This window comes from Callorhinus ursinus, unplaced genomic scaffold (genome assembly GCF_003265705.2).
Source record: "Callorhinus ursinus isolate GAN/ISIS: 27379988/994484 unplaced genomic scaffold, GSC_fseal_2.0 scaffold36, whole genome shotgun sequence".
In the NCBI taxonomy this organism is placed as follows: domain Eukaryota; kingdom Metazoa; phylum Chordata; class Mammalia; order Carnivora; family Otariidae; genus Callorhinus; species Callorhinus ursinus.
Window position 1 is genome coordinate 10,310,022 of NW_027397098.1, and position 19,624 is coordinate 10,329,645.

The 19,624-nt window shown below is 40.3% G+C and overlaps 1 protein-coding gene across 3 annotated transcripts in view; it reads left to right on the top strand.

The window, feature by feature from the left end:
• PRKCQ (protein kinase C theta) overlaps positions 1-19,624 on the top strand; it is a 192,219-nt gene that overhangs the window by 43,076 nt on the left and 129,519 nt on the right. For 2 of the 3 annotated variants that reach the window (XM_025853423.2, XM_025853422.2), the window contains exons 2-4: positions 7,718-7,844; positions 10,767-10,966; positions 14,486-14,546. In XM_025853423.2, the coding sequence (XP_025709208.1) occupies positions 7,727-7,844; positions 10,767-10,966; positions 14,486-14,546 (379 nt within the window). In that variant the 5' untranslated portion in view covers positions 7,718-7,726. Of the gene's footprint in view, positions 1-1,767; positions 1,822-7,717; positions 7,845-10,766; positions 10,967-14,485; positions 14,547-19,624 lie in introns of all 3 variants that reach the window. The other variant, XM_025853424.2, reaches the window with a different exon arrangement.

Here is a 19,624-nt window from a genome sequence, read left to right on the forward strand (position 1 = left end):
TTCCTCTTCTTATGAGGACACTATCCTATAAGATTAGGGTCCCACCCTTACGACCTCACTGAACCTTAGTTACCTCCTTAAAGGCCCTAACTCCAGGTACAGTTACCTGGGGGCTTAGGGTCTCAATGTGTGATTTGTGGGGGACACAGTTCAGTCCCTAACAGTTGGTGGGGGGATGTCTTGTTAGTGTTTTCAGGTAGGAGAGCGGTATTAGCTTTGTCAACAAATCCACTTCCTTACTGTATCTAACAGCTGGTTGAATGTTAGGCTTACGTTCTTTGGTCATTGCAACACATAACCATAGGGGTTATTTTTAAAATATTACCTTCAGGTCATGCTTATTATTTTAATTCTCTTTTGAGCCCATGTTTGTAGGCAAGAGGCTGATATTTAATCTGATTCTTTTTATTATACTACTTGGTAGAAGTCTTAGCAACAGGGTAAAACACTTTTTGTTCTGTCGTTCACTGTTTACCATCTTTCTTCTCTGCCCATTGCAAGGCAAGTTATTCTTAATTTATAGGTTATCTTCTACAACAGTCACCTTTACCCAAGAAACCTTTCTATCTGTAAAGAAATATAAAAGCTACAGATGTTACTTAATTTGCCTCCGTTTGCCTGATGTTTAATTTCCGAAACTTTGGCTGAGTTGACCCACTTGGATGCCACTGAATGCTTTTTGTCTCTCATTCCCAGGTTGACTGTTGATTCGTTTGTGTTCTCTCTTCTGCCTGTTTGAGGTTTTGATGTTTCTGTGAGACTCTCCCTGTGTCACTGAGACACCTCTTGCTAAATTATAGCAATACAAAGGCTGTCCACACTTTTGTTTTAAATAAAGAAGTATGCTCATTCTCATTTCAGTTGCTGCAGAGAAAGAGAAGACTTCGTATTGTTTTTAGCTGATGAGAGCATCTAGAAATTCTGTTGCTTTCGATTTCTATGGAACTTCTCTTCCTCAGCTTTTGTTATGTGGTGGCAATCCTTAACATTACCGTGAAAGCATTTGGCATATTTAAATGGTGGTGGGCGAGTCAGTCTGGGTAAGTAGGTGAGTTAGCACCCAGGGAGTCAAGACCAGAATTCTTGGCTCAGACTTAATGGTATGACCTCAAGCATGCTGCTGAGCAATTATACTTGGCCATCTCCTCGTGTCGTAGCTACTTGCTAAAGACAAATGAGATCACACTTAAAGGTGAAAACATTGAGTCATAAGAGTAAAGATTCTCTGCAAATTTAAAGTATGTATTAGGATGATATTTCACAGCTGAGATAGCAAAAGCACAGAAGATTGGATGGGCATACTGACAGTCCATCATGATAAGTGCCGGCATCAACATGACTCTATCAGAGGGTAATAAGTGCTCTAGGAGAGATACATGTGGGGTTTTATGGGAGCTCAGTGGCGGAGCACAGAGGGAAGCCTCATAATTCAGCCCAGATATGCTCCTAAAAGACTATTTCTACTCTCTTCCTGCCCTTTTTTGGTACAAACTAATAAAGTCAGTAAAGTCCATTGGAAAATATATCAGAGTTGCAGTAATAATAATAACAACTAGCATTTTTGAGTTTACTCTGTGCCTGCCCCGTTCTAAGCACCTCCATGTATTTGCCCATTCCATCCACATAGCCCTTTGAGACAAGTAATGGCACTATTACCACTTTCCAGATGAAAGAACAGGCTTAGGGAGGCTAAATAGTTCCTGCATTTGAGTTCATGATGGCATCAGTTCTTTGTCTGTGATAATGCCTAGGACGTTTCCCTTGCAGTGACTTCCTCTACTACTGCCTGCTGCCCAATTGGACCAGCGTAGACCCTTGCAGGTAAAAGAAATGCATAAAGATTAAGAGGTTATTTCAAAAGCCTTGCTTTTGAAAATTAAGTTCCTTAGCAAAAATGCACTGAGCTTCTACTACATATCACACAGAGGGATCAACCCTGGAGATGCATGGATTATTAAGACTTGGTGCCTGCTCTCAGAGCTCACAGCCTTGTTTGGGAAGACCAATAAGAACCAATACAACTACTAAAGTATTATAGGGAAATCTGACTGTGTGAGTACCAGCACTGGATCTCCTCCACAACCCCACGAAGCTGACTGAAATGTCCAAAGGAATGTGTTAATAGAGAAAACCCTTTATCACAGCTCGTGTCTAGTAAGTAAGGCACCCACATGCACATACTCTGGAGGGGTTTTGCTAGATACATTGCAGATGAAACCAGAAGGACTTCTATGTGAGTCAGATCCCTTTTCTGAGTATCTGTGGTACCTCAAGAATTAGAAGAAATCCTGGCGGGGCTCTGCTATGTCCCACAAATTTAGTGGCTGAGAATAGGAGACAAAGAGAATGTGAGTGACAGGGTCTATCCCACTCAGAAATGGGAAATAAATATGGCAGGTGCTGTCTCACAGCCATGCCCTGAAACCTGTGGGGGACCTGGAGGGCTGAGTGGATTCCACCAAGACATGCTGGAGGGCGGATGATGGTGGCGGAGGGAAGAAAGACTTCAAAGAGGAGGTAGGGACAGAGCAGGAACTTGAAAGATGAGGAAGTGGGGGCGGGGTGCAGATGGAGGATGGAGTGAATATAGGACGGCATCCCAGGGAGCAGGGGCAGCATTACTAAAAGCCCAGAGCTGTGAAACAGCTTGGCACATTGGAAAAACCGCAATAGTTCTGCACGGTCCTAAGTAAGATCCTTTGGGCTGCAGCATGCGGATCTGACTAGAAGTGAGAGGTGCCCCAAGGCTGGGTAGAGTGACAGGTAAGGTGCTGCGACACAGAGTCCAGGGAAGGCAAGTGGACCAGGGAGGGGTGCAAGAAGGAACAGAGCAAATGGGCTCAGGCACGAGAGAGGAAAGGTGACCTCGGAGTGCTGAGCTGAGAGCCATGGGACCAGTCGCTGAGCTGGCAAAATAGGAGGGGCAGATTCGAGAGGTGGGACAGTGAGTTCTGCTTGGACCTGGCAGGTTGACGGTCCTCAGGAGCTGTCCAGGAGAGAATGGAATGTGTGATCTGTGTGATTGTGTAGTTCAGAAGAGAGGTGTATAGAGGGACTGCTGCACCGTCCAGAACAGCCTGGCCAGACAGGCCTATACACACGTTGTCTGTTGTAAAGGGTGAGACCACCACGAATGGCCAGCAAAGAGGATGTTTATGAAATTTGCATTCCACAGAGAGACTGGGAGAAGGCATCTCTGATGGTTGCTATTCCAGTACATGCGTTATTGTACACAGCAATTCCCCTTTCTAATTCAGCACCCAGGGAAATCCCCTTTCTCCCTTACCGTCAAGCTCTGAGCACAAGAGGCCAGCCCACGAAAGTCTTTCATGTTAATTTCACCCTTATATGCTTATTACAGATCTTCTAGGCTCTCAATATATATATATACACATACACATCCTGCACATACATACAGGTGTGTGTATGTGTGTGTGTGTTCAACAGGATTGTGGAAATTTCCACTCACAACAGCATTATATCAAAGTGTATGATTCGAGTTGTCCTTGCCAGTGTTGGGTAAGAGCATTTCAAAAATATTTGCTAATTGCATGGGTAAAAAATATTATTGTTTTGTATTTTTTATGTTCAGTATTGTAACTCATTTTATTATTATAGTTTAAGTCGAGTTGAGTATTAATGGATCCCCAAAGAAAATGCATTATCAAATTCTAATATTATTTTTTCTCAGCTATTTGCTCCAAAATGCAAAAGTTCTCAAAAGAGCTTAAACAGCAGAGTAAGCTATTTATTTTTCTTAAGGTTCTGACATTTTCCCTTTGGCAAATTGAAGCTACTCTTGATTACTTTAGATTTTAATTTAATATTTTATTATATGACTTTCCAGTTTCCTAATGTGTATTCTTCCATCTGTACCTAATGTGTATTTTTTTTAAGATTTTTATTTATTTTTTGACAGAGAGTGAGGGAACACAAACGGGGAGTGGGAGAGGGAGAAGCAGGCTTCCCACTGAGCGGGGAGCCCAATGCAGGACTCGATCCCAGGACCCTGGGATCATGGCCTGAGCCAAAGTTAGATGCTTTAATGACTGAGCCACCCAGGTGCCCCCTAATGTGCGCTTTATCTATATAACCTCTGAATTTATTCCATGCCTTGAAATGCCAATAACATATCTTAAAATTCTGGTCTTTAAATGATCATATGACAAAATTGATGGTTATTCTTGCTGTATAATTCTGTGAATTTAAATCTAGATTTCTGTGATCACTACCACAATCAGGCTGTCATACAGCTTTATCTTCTCTCCAAAATTTGTTTATGCTATATCTTTATAAGACCCTGTCCCTTGTCCAAACCACTGCTAACCACCGTTTTCTCCAGAGTTTTGTCTTTCAAGAATGTTATATAAATGCAATTATATAGTATTTTGTTTTATTTTATTTTTTTTAAGATTTTATTTATTTATTTGACAGAGAGATAGAAAGAGTACAAGTAGGCAGAGTGGCAGGCAGAGGGAGAGGGAGAAGCAGGCTCTCCGCTGAGCAGGGAGCCCGATGTGGGGCTCGATCCCGGGACTCCAGGATCATGACCTGAGCCGAAGGCAGACGCTTAACCAACTGAGCCACCGAGGCTCCCCTTGTTTTATTTTTTTTTTTAAGAATTATTTATGAGAGAGAAAGAGAGTGCAGGAAGGGGAGGGGTAGAGGGAGCAGGAGAGAGTCTCAAGCAGACTCCCCACTGAGCACAAAGCCCCGTGTGGGGCTCAACTCCATGACCCTGAGATCGCGACCTGAGTCAAAATCAAGAGTCAGACACTTAACTGACTGAGCCACTCAGGTGCCCCACACCTTGTTTTATTTTGCTTTTCTTAAATTGCTCACAAGGCTTAACATTTTCCCATATACCTGGTTACAACCATGTTTGTTTTTTTTAATATTTGGTGTAGTTTGTGTCATTGCCACTTAATTACTTGGGTCATAGGCAGTTTTTGTTTTGTTTGCTTTTACAAATTTGTATACACTTATTGTGTAAGAATGATGCTTAGTTATTGTCCACTGTACTTTCCCTGTGAAGTCTTTGTCTTTAGGTTTTATTATTTTCTTTAAATGTGTAAGACTTAGAAATAGTAATAGCACCTGATCTAGTAATATTGAATACTCTAGTGATCTAGTCTGATGCAATATTCCTAAATTTAAAAAAAAATTGTAGAAAGGTGCTTATCACAGCATTATTTCTATTATGGAAAATCTGGAAACAGTCTAAACATGTAACTATAAGATTTCAGTAAAGCAGATCATGGAGCTGCCCCTCATGAGGATATCATGCAAGACTTAAAAGGATGCTTACAAAGATGACATACTAACTTGGACAATTTTTGTGGTAAAATGTTAAATTAAAAAGCCAAATATAATCCCATAAGCACAGTATGGGCATAGCACGTAGAACAAAACCACAAAACCTGTTAATTAAAAAAGACTAAAGAAAATACATCAAAATAGTAATAGTGATTTGCTTTTGCTGGTGGAACTATGAGGAGACTTTTTACCAATTTGCGTATTTTCTTTATTTTGCATAATGATCACATTGCTATTAATTGTAGGAGGGGGAAAAGTTTTGAGTAGCTCAGGATTAAAATGCTTCCTTTTGCCTTAAAAACACACCCCTGAGTGAACAACATGTTAGGTTCAGCACACAGATGCCGATTCTGTCTTCTAGATATCAGAATATCAGATCACGTCACTGTGACTAGACCTTTAAAAAGAGGGGCAATGGCTTGGCCATTGAACAGGTGCATGCATTGGGTAAACTGCCAAAATGCTCATGCGTGAGGAGCTATGGCAAATGAATCTAGACTGCTGGGGGGGTAGGAAGTCAGCTGATGTCTAAGCAAGGCATGCTGGAGGAGAGAGGCTTCCACTACGACTCTCCCATACTGTACCAGAAACCCTGGTCACCCTAGAGGTTTCGCTCTGCTCCCCAGATAGGCTTTCCCAGGTGCATGTTGTGCTGCTGCTAATTCTGAACCCAGCCTGGAAATAGCAGAGTGACACAGCCGTCACTAAAGGTCACCGTGGTTGTAACTCGGGCTTTATGAGTCAGTGATCCCTCCAGATTCAAATCCGAATTAATTACTCACCTTTACTCGTGCTGAGGAAATCTTCAGAGTGTCCACACATGGTAAACACTCTCATAAATGAGGATAGTTCTTGGCGTTATTTCCTGATTAGTGCAGAAGTAGAGACTTGTCCAGGAGCCCTATGTGACCCAGGGAAGGGGGGTTCTCAGGGAAGTTTTTTCCAGAGAGCTCTTAGTCATTAGCTCGGCTCTTGTCCAAGAATCCTAAATTCGGAGGGTGAAGGGGGCCCCTAAAGACACATCTAGAAGTCATCTAGCAACTGTTTCAACAGTGTGATTTAAACAGAATGTGTTTCAGAGGCTAAGAACACCTGACAAATACGATGATTCTACAACCATCTCCTTTAATTAAACTTGCTAAACTGTGGGAAATTGAGACTTCCTTAGAATTCATGAAGTTAATAGCAGCTGTCAAGAGCCCCTAAGCTGTCTCTGTAGGTTCAAAAAATACCCAAAGACCACCAGCATTTCAGAGAACTAGCAGTCTTTAATGGCTCTGCCAGATTCGGGATTATGGGCCCCAGATTTCCAGTTATGCTGTTGATGCTCACATGTGGGCTTCTAGTATTCTGAGGAGTTGTCTTTCTTTATACAACGGTTGAAAGACAGCTCGTACTTTATTCTTCTTATCTTTGGCTTACTTAAGAGAGTGAGGGGAAATTAAGGTTTCAAGAAGAGAGAAGAAGCAAAGAAGTAACTTTTTCATTGAATACCAGAGGATAGTTTCAGATTAATGGGACCTCATGGTAAAGTAGGTTAAAAAAAAAAGCAGGGACTGGGGGGTGGGGTGGATGGTTGAGGTAAGTGGCCAAGCAAGGACAAGGAAGGACTGGCAGATGCAAAATCAGACTGGAATCCTAGAATTTGTTAGCCAACATTATGATGGTTTTCACCTATATATCTAGGTACGGGTAATTATTGGTAATTTGGCTTTTGTGAAGTACTTTGTTTATCCTTAGATGATAAAGCATGATTTTTTGGCGGGCAATGATTTAGGGTTTTTTTAAGTGGTTTATAATGTTCAAAGGCTTATTACATATATAGGTATATGTATGTGCATATATACATACATATATGCACATGTACATGACTCTGAAGAAAGTAGACCCTTCTGAAATGTCTGAAGTAAACAGAGTTCAGCTGCTAAATGCCCAGAGCCAACTGCGTCACACACATAAATAGCCTGTATAAGAATTTTGTGGTGTCATATTTAACTGTTGTGACTAAAATAGACTCACCCTTTCTAAACTCATTTTCTTGTTATTGTGTATTGTTTCTTGGGTACTTACTTGAATAAGAGAAGAAATAAAATGTTGGAAATTTTTTGCCTCTCTCTGCAATTATTAAATGTAACTCCATTAAATTAAGAGTGGAATTATAGTTCTAACTGATGAGGTCAAACAATGCAGACGTCCAGAAAGCCTCTTTCCTTGGCAAGTCAGTCTGTGGTTTGGGGTGAGCCCAGTAATGTCCTTTGCAGAAGGGGAAGTAAAAGCATTTGTTCAAATGGATAGTTGAACCATTTGAGCTTCTGGGCTGCTGGTGATAAAGCACTGGGTAAGTGGGAATGGGACAGCAAAAATAATTTATTTTATAGCATTTGTCTTTGTCATTTTGCAGGGAGCAACCATGTCACCATTTCTTCGAATTGGTTTGTCCAACTTCGACTGTGGGTCCTGCCAGTCATGTCAAGGAGAGACTGTTAACCCTTACTGTGCTGTGCTTGTCAAAGAATACGTTGAATCGGGTAAGCTTGAGTGGGTATTCGGAGGGGGGGCGGGGGGGGCGGGGAGGAAGGTCCTGCTGTGAACTAGGAGGCAAGTCCTTCCAGGAACTTCAGTCATCTGATTCAACCTAGTTTTACACTAGAGGCATTTGATGCCCAGCCAAGCCAAGTACTTCCTCAAGGGTGTAGGAGGTAGTGACAGACTCTGAAGGAGACCCAGATCTCCTACCTCATGTTTCATTTCCCTGTGCCATTTTTCTACATAAGCAAAAGCAACAAGGGAAAGGAGAAATGGGTTGAGGACATGATGTGAGGAGTTAATGGGGCCAATAAAATCTACTGGTAAGCTCAAGTAGAACATGGGACCCGTATTGTTAACCCTGGTTGTTTCCAATGATTACAGGTAGATTAAGTCTTCATAATCTTACAATTAACCCTGAAGACGGCTAAGCTTCGATGAATGTTAAAACAATATGTAATTAGCCATTAGAATCCAAATTTCAGAAAACTTGTATTTACAAAACCCTGGATGAGTGAAAAAATTGTCGTGTTTTGTCAAATGTAAATATTTCTAGGCAGTTCATGGTGAGGGGGAAAGTGTGACAGATCCCAAGATTCCTTTTCTGGGTTTAGATCATTCAATTAAAATATTCCTATTCTGCCTGGAATCTCTCCGCGGAGGTTTACCTCCCAACATTTTCCCAGTTTTACTACTTTTCTCTAGTTCCCTCCCTACCTTTCTTGTCTTAGTAGACACATTGTAGAGACGTGATTAACACTGATGCAGGTTGTAGCAACTGTAGGAACCATTCCACTTGACTTACACAGAAAGTATTTATGGAGTGGGAGAGAAAAAGTGCCTTTTCCTTAGAGCTTCTATTCTAGCAGAGGAAGAGAGGCATGGAACAAACTGGCATATATAGAATAGTGATAAATGCTGGGCAGGAAACCCAAGCAGGGCAAAGCAGGGAGCAAAGGCTTGGGGACAGAGAGGGTGTGTTTTATTTCATATAGGGTAGTTCTCTTATGGAGAACTGAAAAGCATGTTCTGCTTTGGCATTGTGCATCAGAGAAGGGGCCATCAGGAGTCTGAACTGCTTTGTTTCCATGCTTAAATGGATCTTGCTTTACCAACATCTCTGAATTGCTAAATGTGCCACTTTGTGGCTTATTATCACAAGAAACCAATACTCAAATACAGCTGCAGTTTGCTGTTCCTGAAATGATTAAAGAATAAATACTACCGAAAATCCAGTGGGGATGAAAGATGCGCCAGTATTACTTAATTCCACTAGCAGACTCTTTCCCAATCACTTGGTGGTTCCTGAGAGGTTTTCCTTACACTTGATCACCCTAACCATAGTTCTTGTCATCAGCCACTTCCAGGTCTCCCGCCTGCATGCCTTTTCTCACATGTAGGTCTATAGCCTGCTTTCCTGATCCGAGGGATTGAGAACGCTGCCTCTCTGAGTTACTTGTTTTTGCGTAGGGTGGATGGTGCATGTAAAATGTATCCTCACTTGAGAATTAGAGAAAGAAATAATGGCTCATTATGTTTTAGAGGTTTTGTTGTTTGTTTGTTTTTTTTTTACCTCATAGTGCATTTATGTCAAATGGAAAATTTTTAAATGTCTTTTTAAGAAGCATTCACTATAAGCCTTAAATTATGCCACAGAGTCTTTCAGATGAACACACAGTAGTTTTCTATCGACTCTTTTTAACCAGATGACAGTGAAATTAATTAGTTGTGTGTCCACCCTTCGTAGATCATCAAAGGAAGATACCAAAAGGCATAAACGTATATGACATGTAGAGAATGGGACCTAGGTCACTCTACCCTCCCAAATATAGCAGGCTTGGCCCCTGATGTCTTTCTATTTGCTCGAAGAAAAGCAACTAACTGTTGAATAGGAAAAGAACATTGCCAATCCAAGACTTTATCATATTTTTGTTGCTTAAATTACCAGATTGATTTTTTTACTTTAAATTTTTTATTGTTATGTTAATCACCATACATTACATCATTAGTTTTTGATGTAGTGTTCCGTGATTCATTGTTTGTGCATCACACCCAGTGCTCCATGTAGTACGTGCCCTCTTCAATACCCATCACCAGGCTAACCCATCCCCCCACCCCCCTCCCCTCTAGAACCCTCAGTTTGTTTTTCAGAGTCCATCGTCTCTCCTGGTTCGTCTCCCCCTCCGACTCCCCCCCTTCATTCTTCCCCTCCTGCTATCTTCTTCTTCTTTTTTTTCTTAACATATATTGCATTATTTGTTTCAGAAGTATAGATCTGTGATTCAACAGTCTTGCACAATTCACGGCGCTCACCATAGCACATACCCTCCCCAATGTCTGTCACCCAGCCACCCCATCCCTCCCACCCCCCACCACTTCAGCAACCCTCAGTTTGTTTCCTGAGATTAAGAATTCCTCATATCAGTGAGGTCATATGATACATGTCTTTCTCTGATTGACTTATCTCACTCAGCATAACACCCTCCAGTTCCATCCACGTCGTTGCAAATGGCAAGATCGCATTCCTTTTGATGGCTGCATAATATTCCATTGTGTATATATACCACCTCTTCTTTATCCATTCATCTGTCCATGGACATCTTGGCTCTTTCCACAGTTTGGCTATTGCGGACATTGCTGCTATGAACATCGGGGTGCACGTACCTCTTTGGATCCCTACGTTTGTATCTTTGGTAAATTACCAGATTGATTTTTAAGTTTCAGGGTCTCAGCTTGCGTATCTGTAGACCTTGGGACTGTCTCATCCTGTCCTGTATTGTCTCTAAGTGTTTTACATGCTCCTTTTGACTTCCCAATGGAATTATGTATCCTAGAGAACAGAGGGAGCAGGTGCCACTGTCAAGTCGAATTATTTCCCAGAGTTGGCTAAAGGAGTAATGAGAACATTATCTTTCTGTTCCTAGAGAATGGACAAATGTATATCCAGAAAAAGCCAACCATGTACCCGCCCTGGGACAGCACTTTTGATGCCCACATCAACAAGGGAAGAGTAATGCAGATCATTGTGAAGGGCAAGAACATGGACCTAATATCCGAAACTACCGTCGAGCTCTCCTCTCTGGCTGAGCGATGCAGGAAGAACAATGGGAAGGCAGAGATATGGGTAAATATCCAGGCTGTGAGCTTCTTTTAAAGTGCTCACACCACTAGGCGATAAGCCCCACACTCGCTGAAGACTAGAGCAGAGTTTCAGTGTCATCCTGAAATTATGACACACTAGTCTTGGGTAAACAGATTCCCTACCACTCACTCACTGATGGCTTGATAATGAGAATGTTCGTTGTAGACTGTAAAACATACTGGCATATTCAAATATCTTGACTCCTGTGTAAGATGAAGAAGGTCTCTTAGGCTATGAAGAATTGTTATTGATCTATAACAGAAGCTCAGAAATATCACAAATTCCCCTTAATTTGGGAACCTAGCTGTTGACTATTTGTTGAGATATCACATCTATGTGAGCTCTTGATAAGATATCTTAGATTAGATAAGGTGATAGATAAGGGAAAGGACCAGCAAAGATCCACGTGAGGTTTGGTCTTCCTCCTCCATACTTTGCCAATCCCTATCAATTTTTTTAGCCATAACTATTCACTTAGCTCACTTTGTACCAAACAATACCTCACACAATCCATGTTGCTGCACTAAGTTTTTGAAAACTTAATAACTGTTTGGATAGTGAATGTTTAGAAATGTTAAAGGAAAGAGTGAAATATAAAAGCATAAAAAATTCTCATGAAGATTTCTGGGGTCCACAAAATGAAAAAACAAAACAACCACAAACACCAGTTAAAAACTGTTTTTAAATGATCTGCAACCCAGAAAATGTTTTCAAATGCTTTATCATTTATTCAAAAGGAGAGAATCTTACCTTTTTCTTCTTATTTCCTATAACTCAGATTCTTGAGAACTCCATACGGAACATTTTTTGAAGTTGGTTTCAAAATGGGAATGATGGAAACCTAACAACTAGATTTTTGTGTCATTTTTAAATTTTTGACCTAAAAAAAAAAAATCAGTACTTTTAAGGAGAGTATATATTTATATACATCTTTGCTGGTGACACTAAAGTAATCTTTGAAGATAAACATATACCAAGATTTTTTTTTTAAGTTCCCACACTTAAACATGTTTAGTAAATATAGCCCAGCAGTATCTGTGGCACACTTCTGTGTCTGGTTGGAGAAACGATTATGGAAACAGATCTTGTTTTGGGGGGTCTGCCTAGGCAGGTAGAAGAGGCTAAATAACTGGTAACATCACAATGTGGAAAGGTTTGCACAAATCAGGGAGTGGGAGATGCCAGCACTTAGCTCAGCTAGAAGAGATTAATTAGACCAAACGTTACCTGGTTTTCCACTCATCCCTACTTATTTTCGGCTTTCTGCCTCATTTTTTAAAAAAGAGTCACCAGATCCCTAATTTTTAAAAGCATGCTTTTTGGGGTGCCTGGCTGGCTCAGTCTGTGGAGCATGTGACTCTGGATCTCGGGGTTGTGAGTTCAAGCCCACATTGGGTGTAGAGATTACTTAAGAAATAAAATCTTTAAAACAAAAAAATAGCATACTATTTGATTTCCTTCTCAGTTAAATGGATAACTAAATTTTAAATTGTTTGTTTAGGCTTCACTGATGAGCAGATTGGTTTTCTATTTATATCTCTTTAAGTTGTATTCGATTTCTCGCTTAGGTGTTTTCTGATTTTATTCTTGTCAAAGTTTTTACTTTTTTTTTTTTTTTGTAATCTAGGGTTATTTAGCCATAAGCACTTGGTGACCTTCAGATCCTCATTTTACTGTAGCAATCTTTTTACATTTTACAACTTTTTTCCCAAGAATATCTCTTAGTTTACTTTCATTTATAGTGTTTAAGGGCCAACAGGATGCTCTGGACTTAGATTTCCCCTTGCTCTATTGAAATCCACTTTCTTAAAAATAATTTCTCTATCTAAAAAATGTCCACAGGGGAAGGGGAGGGAAAACAGAATGGGAAGAAATCAGAGAGGGAGACAAACCATGAGAGACTCTGGACTCCAGGAAACAAACTGAGGGTTACAGAAGGGAGGTGGGTGAGGGGATGGGGTAACCTGGCGATGGTTATTAAGGAGGGCACGTGTTGTGATGAGCACTGGGTGTTATATGCAACTAATGAATCATTGAACACTACATCAAAAACTTAGGCTGGCTAACTGAATATAAAACAAAAAGATGTACCCACAAAAAAATATATCTATTTTCTGAAATTTGCCCTTCATCTCCACAGACTCCATCCAATTTCTACACGCCACACTGAGACTTGCCTTCTGCTGTCCCAAGTTTCGACTGTTCATATGATTACCTCTTGTTCGCTCTCAAAAGCATGATGCAATGTGATTTCCTATGAATACTGTTTTTCCAGCAGTTTTGGTTCAATTTTGCCCATCACCACTAAGTCCCGAATATTGATAACTTTGTGGTCATCTGGTACCAATTTTTCCCACTTCGCTTGGGAATGAGCCCGTTATTTCTTGCTCTTCTAGTTCCCTTTTTGTCCCCATCTTTATTACTTGTTCCATAAACCAGAGAACAAGGTGTATATCCTTGATGTTAAAAGCACTTTTCTCATTGATCTGTTTAAGCTAGTGTGAGGGTTTATAGTTGACCAAGCAGTAAATGCTTATGTTATCATAAAATTCTAATAGTTGTGATGCTTTGATGCTATTATGTCGGCTTTGCAGAGATCCTGAAAGGCTTAGTGACATGCACAAGGTCACACAACCAGTAAATTATTTAACCACAATTCAAATTTTGGTCCTGGGTTCAACCAGATGTTTCTTACTATTTCTCAGTTATTCTCATTAACCCATGGGTGTAATGATCAATAGTGACCTTCAATTCACCTGCTGATTCTTTTGAGTATACTAATGCTCTAGTGCTGTGGTTTAATATGTTAGCAATAGTAGTCAAGTTATCTTGGATTTGTCATTTTCCCCCATGTCACGTCACATGATATCCTGCATCATCCCTTCAGTGACACTGTTCTGGTCTCTTCTATGTAATGATACTGAAATATGTATTTTTATCCATTCTTGGACTAATCTAATCAAAATTTCCCTTGGTAGATCATCCAGCACTTTCCCAAGGAAACAGTGTCTCCTTATGAAAGAAAAACACTGCTGCCACTTCATGCCCTGGTTAACCTAGAGGCATGTGGGTAGGCACCCTCAAAGCAGGATCCATCTTTCCTTCCAGAAGACCTACCGTTCCCCCCAGTTAGCTGGTCCCAGTGTCCGTGATTCTTTTGTCGTGGTGAAGATCAGAATCTGATCTACTAACAACCATGTAGATGAGAAGCAGCAAGGATATCAAACAGAAACTGTTTTAGGATTTTGTTTCTTCCTCATGGAAATTTTGACGTCCAAGTAAAGGTAATGAGTTGCTGAGGTGTTTTAATAAAAGGAAGGTTGTATTCATGGATGTTCTGATGATAACCATTCTGAGTGAAATGTAAGTAGGCGGCAGTCTTGGGCTCTACGTTGGAAATCTCCTGCTGTCATTGCACTTGTCAGTTACTATGTCATCAAACTTAGCACTTGTTTCACATTCTGACTGATATTTCTTTTTTTTTTTCCTTCTCTCAATCAGTTAGAGCTGAAACCTCAAGGCCGAATGCTAATGAATGCAAGATACTTTCTGGAAATGAGTGGTAGGTGACATTTTGTCTTGTTTGGGGGTGAGGAGGGCGTGTCCTTTCTCCTCGTGTGCAATCTATTTGACTCTTGCAATAGCAGAGAAAATAATTAGGAGAAAAGGGAACACAGGAAGTTTTCTCAAAAGTTTTCAGTGGTGCTCAAATATTAGTTGAAAATGTGCTAGCTGGGCCAGATAAACAGAGAGATAGAAAACGTTTCTAGCATTAGTTTCTAAATAGTGTGAACTCATGTGCCCAGTGCTTTTACAGTCTGTCTGTATTTTAGTTTGGAAATGTAACGTAAATACAAAAGGCTCTGTTTACATGTCACGATGAGTGATAAAACAAGCGATCACAGTATCAGCAAAATACGAAATGAATAGGAAACCAGTAAGTATTTTTCATAATGCTTGTAGCAAAATAATAACGCTTCAGGTTAGTTGCCTCAAATCCTTTTAGGAACAGGCAGGAGAACATGCATTGCTAAAGAGTGTCATTTCCACGTGACACAGACATGGATCACAGAGGTGACACTTATGAGCAGGGCGCTTGGTGTCTGTGACAGCCTGTCCATTCCTCCTATTGCATTTGTACTGTGTCATCAAAGTGCTGTGCAAACAAGTCAAATGTTGCTACTCCTAAAATCCTAAGCCTCAGGATGGATATGTGTACTTACTGATCACAAACTGATTTTATTTTTTCCTAAATTAGTTTTACTACCAAGAAACAAGTTTTAGTTTAGAGATTTATGGTGCTTTCTGGGTTTGGGCTCAACATATCCAATGTCCTTGAGTCCAGATTCAAACAAGTACATTGAAAAAATATATATATTATGAGATTATCAGGGAAACTTGAACCCTCACCAGGTATTTGGTGATGTGGAGGCATTGTTATTAATTTTCTAGGTGTGATGATGGTATTGTGGTTCTATTTCCTAAAATGGGTCCTCATCTTTAAGACACATACTAAAATGTTTATAGATAACATAACACCAGGCATTTGCTTCAAAATAACCCATTGGTATGTGGGTGTGGGTAACAGATAGCATGTAGTGGAAAATAGTAGTCATAGACTGGTCATTACTGAAGCTGGATGATCGGTACTGGGAAATTGATTACAGTATTTGCTCAGCTTTTGTATGGATTTAAAAATTCCCATAATAAAGATTTTTTTTAAGAAGAAAAGGATCCCTAAAGAGGCAGCAGTACAATCTGAACTTCTCTTTTACCCCGTGGAGGCTCTAGATACATAGAACACGGCATTGTACCGTTTTTTAAAGATTTTATTTATTTGTTTGAGAGAGAAAGTACACAAGCAGAGGGAGCAGCAGAGGGAGAGGGAGAAGCAGGCTCCCCGCTGAGCAGGGAGCCCAACATGGGGCTCGATCCCCAGACCCTGGGATCATGATCTGAGCTGAAGGCAGATGCTTAACCAACTGAGCCACCCAGGCGCCCCAGCATTGTACTACTTCTCAGTTGGCCAAATGGTGACATGGTTGTAGGAGCTGGATAACAAGGCTTGCATAGTAAGTGAAAGTACTGCCCTAAATGATAATGCCAATACTGTTTAATTCCCTCAAGAAGAGGAATTTTGTTCTTTTAGTTCAAAACATGATCGAATGTAAATTGAAGGAAATTGTCCATGAGAATGCCAAGTGTTTTGGGTAAATGGTTTAAAGACCACTGCTTTGAGAAACAATTTCATGGGTATCTTTCCTATTGCTTCAAAACTTAAATTTTCTCTTAGAATGAGAGGGAACATTCAGGTGGTGCGAAAACAATGATATTTCACAGACAGAAATTACACAAATCCAGGAAGGTTTTTTTGTTTAAGGGTAGAATTTTGTCATGTTTAAAATTTTTTGTATCTAGACCCAAATTGAGACTCCATTTCTAAATTTTTATGTATCTAAAAGCTCTAATTTTTCACAAACAATATTGTGGACTAGCCCAACTAGAAAATTCTTTATTGATGACAAGAAGTATAGGATATCATTCTATTTGAAGAATATTATTATATATAAAAAATAGTTTTCAGAAGTATTCAGAAAACCAAGACATGAGTTCTCATACTCAAGGAACTTAAGCCTAGATTGGAAAAGTGGTACAAACTAAACAATTGGAGAAGAATTTAGTTCCAAAGCACATAAATACTGATTAACCAAGAGATCAGTATGAGTTGCCTTCATTCCAGAAAATTCCATAGAGTGGACATTGAAGGATAGGCAGAGTTGAATTTGCAGACAAGAGGGATAGCTTTCTAGGAGGAAAACATGAAGATTTGAGCAAAAATATAAATGGATGCAGAACTGTGAGACCAGTCTAGACAGATCAGAGGGCCCCTGCTAAAACCAGAATGAAGAATCTAAGACAGATCTTGGAGGACCTGGAAACCAGGCAAGAGGAGGGTGTAGACCTAGGAACAAGCAGTCACAGGTCATGATATGATGGATGGAAGTAGTGTTTGGGGGAAATTGTGTCTGAAGGAATGCAGGACAGATCTGGAAAGGGAAATAGACTGGATAGAGAGAGAGCCTATAAAATTTCATTTTTGCAATGGAGAAGTGATGAGAACCTGGTCTTGGGGCATGGTTATAGGAATGAAATAAAAGAAAGAGCCCAAAAGAAAATCAGATTTCATGGCAGTGTAGATGAAAGGGTATGCCCATTATGAGTACATGGTTGAAGTACTTTATATTTCTTTAAAAATGAAAGTTGAATGAAGGGAAAAAATGTGGATGATGTTCCTTGAAATAGTTGGACTAGGAAAATGATAATAGGAGTGGTAGGGATGGGAGATATGGGAAGAGAAAGCAATTGGGGGAAGATACAGGATTCAGTCTTGGATAACGTTTACGATAATGTCATGTCTCCTGTACCCTTCTTTTATGGAAGCATCAATATTTTTCTACTCTACAGGGAAGCAAATGGCTACTGCTCTCCACACACAAATCACTCTGTTCTCTCTCTTTCAAAACCCTCATTCTGTGATTTCTGTAGTAGATTAGTTTGTCTTCTTCCCCTGCTCTCCTACCATCATTCTTGGTAGCTTTAGTGTTCACTCCCACCTCATATTTTGACACCTTCCTACACTTTTCTTTATCCATTCAAAAACCTGCAGGGACACCACAGGTTGTCACTTGGAATTCTCTACTGTTGAGGACTCAGAGTCAGACCTTTCTCTCTCAGAGCTCAACCTCCTCCTCTGTCAATTCTGTCCTCTCCCTCACCCCACTAGCTACAGGAATCTACCCTAATCTGGTTTCTCTCTTCACACCTTTTGTTAGCCCACATCTGGCCTTGACTCCCTACTTTGCCTGACGTCCACAGCCCTTTCCAGCACTCTGCTATCATGAGCGCCCTCTTCTGCCAAAAAATGTTCTGATCTCCAAACCTTGCATTCTTCCCTCTCCTCCAAAACTTTCCTAGAAAAAGCCATGCAGCTGAGTCCATTACAAACTGTTGCTGGTAGATAATGTTCTGATGTTCTAGACTCATATACTTAACCCCTTAGTGGATTTCTCCAAGTAAATTTCCTACATTACTTTAAATTCAATATGTCCAAGATTACACTCACCATTTTCGCCAGTAATCTATTCTTTTGTACTCACTATCTCAGTTGATTCTTACTCCATCCACCCAGAAACCTGGAAGTGACTTTTATAGCCTCCCTTTTCTTGACCTCCCACATTAATTCAACAGTTTCTGCCCATGTTGTCTCCTTAGGATTTTTCAGTTTTCCCCCTGCTTTTCATCATCATTGCTTCTTGCCAAATCCCAACCATTCTCCTGCATGGCTGCCCGAATAAACTATATAAACTCTGTTCTAAATATGCCATGCTTCTGTTCCTCCCTTTGCCCCTGCCTACAGCCTTTCAGTGTTTGCAAATTAGCTACAGGAGATATTCAGACTGACCTGACACCTACACATCTTCTGTGTGTGACCACTGATGTTTTCTGCTTCATACTCCACACTCTGGCAGTACATACATTCTCAGAGACCTTATCTGAATGTACCCTTGTACATTCTCTTCCATCTAGAGAGAACATCTTTTGCTTTTCCCCGCCATACTTTCTCCCATACATTGGTAGAAGTTATTTATTCTTCAGAACCCAGCCCAGAAATCACCTTTTAGTACCTTTCTTGTCCAACTTTTGTCTTTTTCTTGCCTCCACCTATCTATACCTGCCTTAACTGGTGTAGTTTCCTTACGTCTGTCACATAGCATCCTGTGAATATTTCTGTTCTGACTTTTACTACAGTAATTTCTTGCTGGAAAGCGATGGCTGAACCACATCTTATTTGTCTCTCTAACTCCAGCACCGGGTTGCATGCTAGGTACATAGGAGGTACTTAATAAATGTTCATTGAACTATTCATTTAGACTCACCCTGGTATTTAGAAATTCCTTTTATTTTCTTTTGATTCCCATACAATGGCTATTCCAGAAATTCCCATACTACTCAGTCTCTAAGGGTATCTCATTCTTCTGTCACTTTTGGAGTTTGGCCTTGCCCCCAGTTTAACTGGGAACGACTCTGTCTTCTGTCTGTCTCTGTACTTTAGAGATAACTGCTGCTCCCTACACTTGCTTCCTGCTCTTTTGCCTCAGAGACAGTCCCTCCCTTTCTTGGTCTCCTGCCTCAGATTCCTAGCAGCTACGTACCATAAGCTCAGTAGCATCTTCAATGTTTCCCTATCTCTTTGGTTTCATTGCCAAGACATACTGAATTAAGCCATCTTGTCCAGTCTGGATTTTTTTTTTTTTTTTTTTTACCCTAAGAGTCTGGCTTATATTTTGACCAATCCGCTAAGTTGCTTTCTTCAAGAGTATTATTCTTCAAAACAAATTTCTCTTTCTTAGCCTCCAGTTCCCTTGACATCTCTATACCAATGCTGAAAAACCCATTCTTTCTTGGCTTACCCAGTGTGATACTATTTACGTTTTTCTCTTAATTTTTTAGCTGCTTCTTCATGGTCTCTTTTGTAATTCCTTTTACTACCTCCTAAAAAATATGGGTGTACATATCACCATGTCTATTCCAAACCATCACATACTGTTCTTTGTGTGAGTGTCATGTCTCCCTGACTTG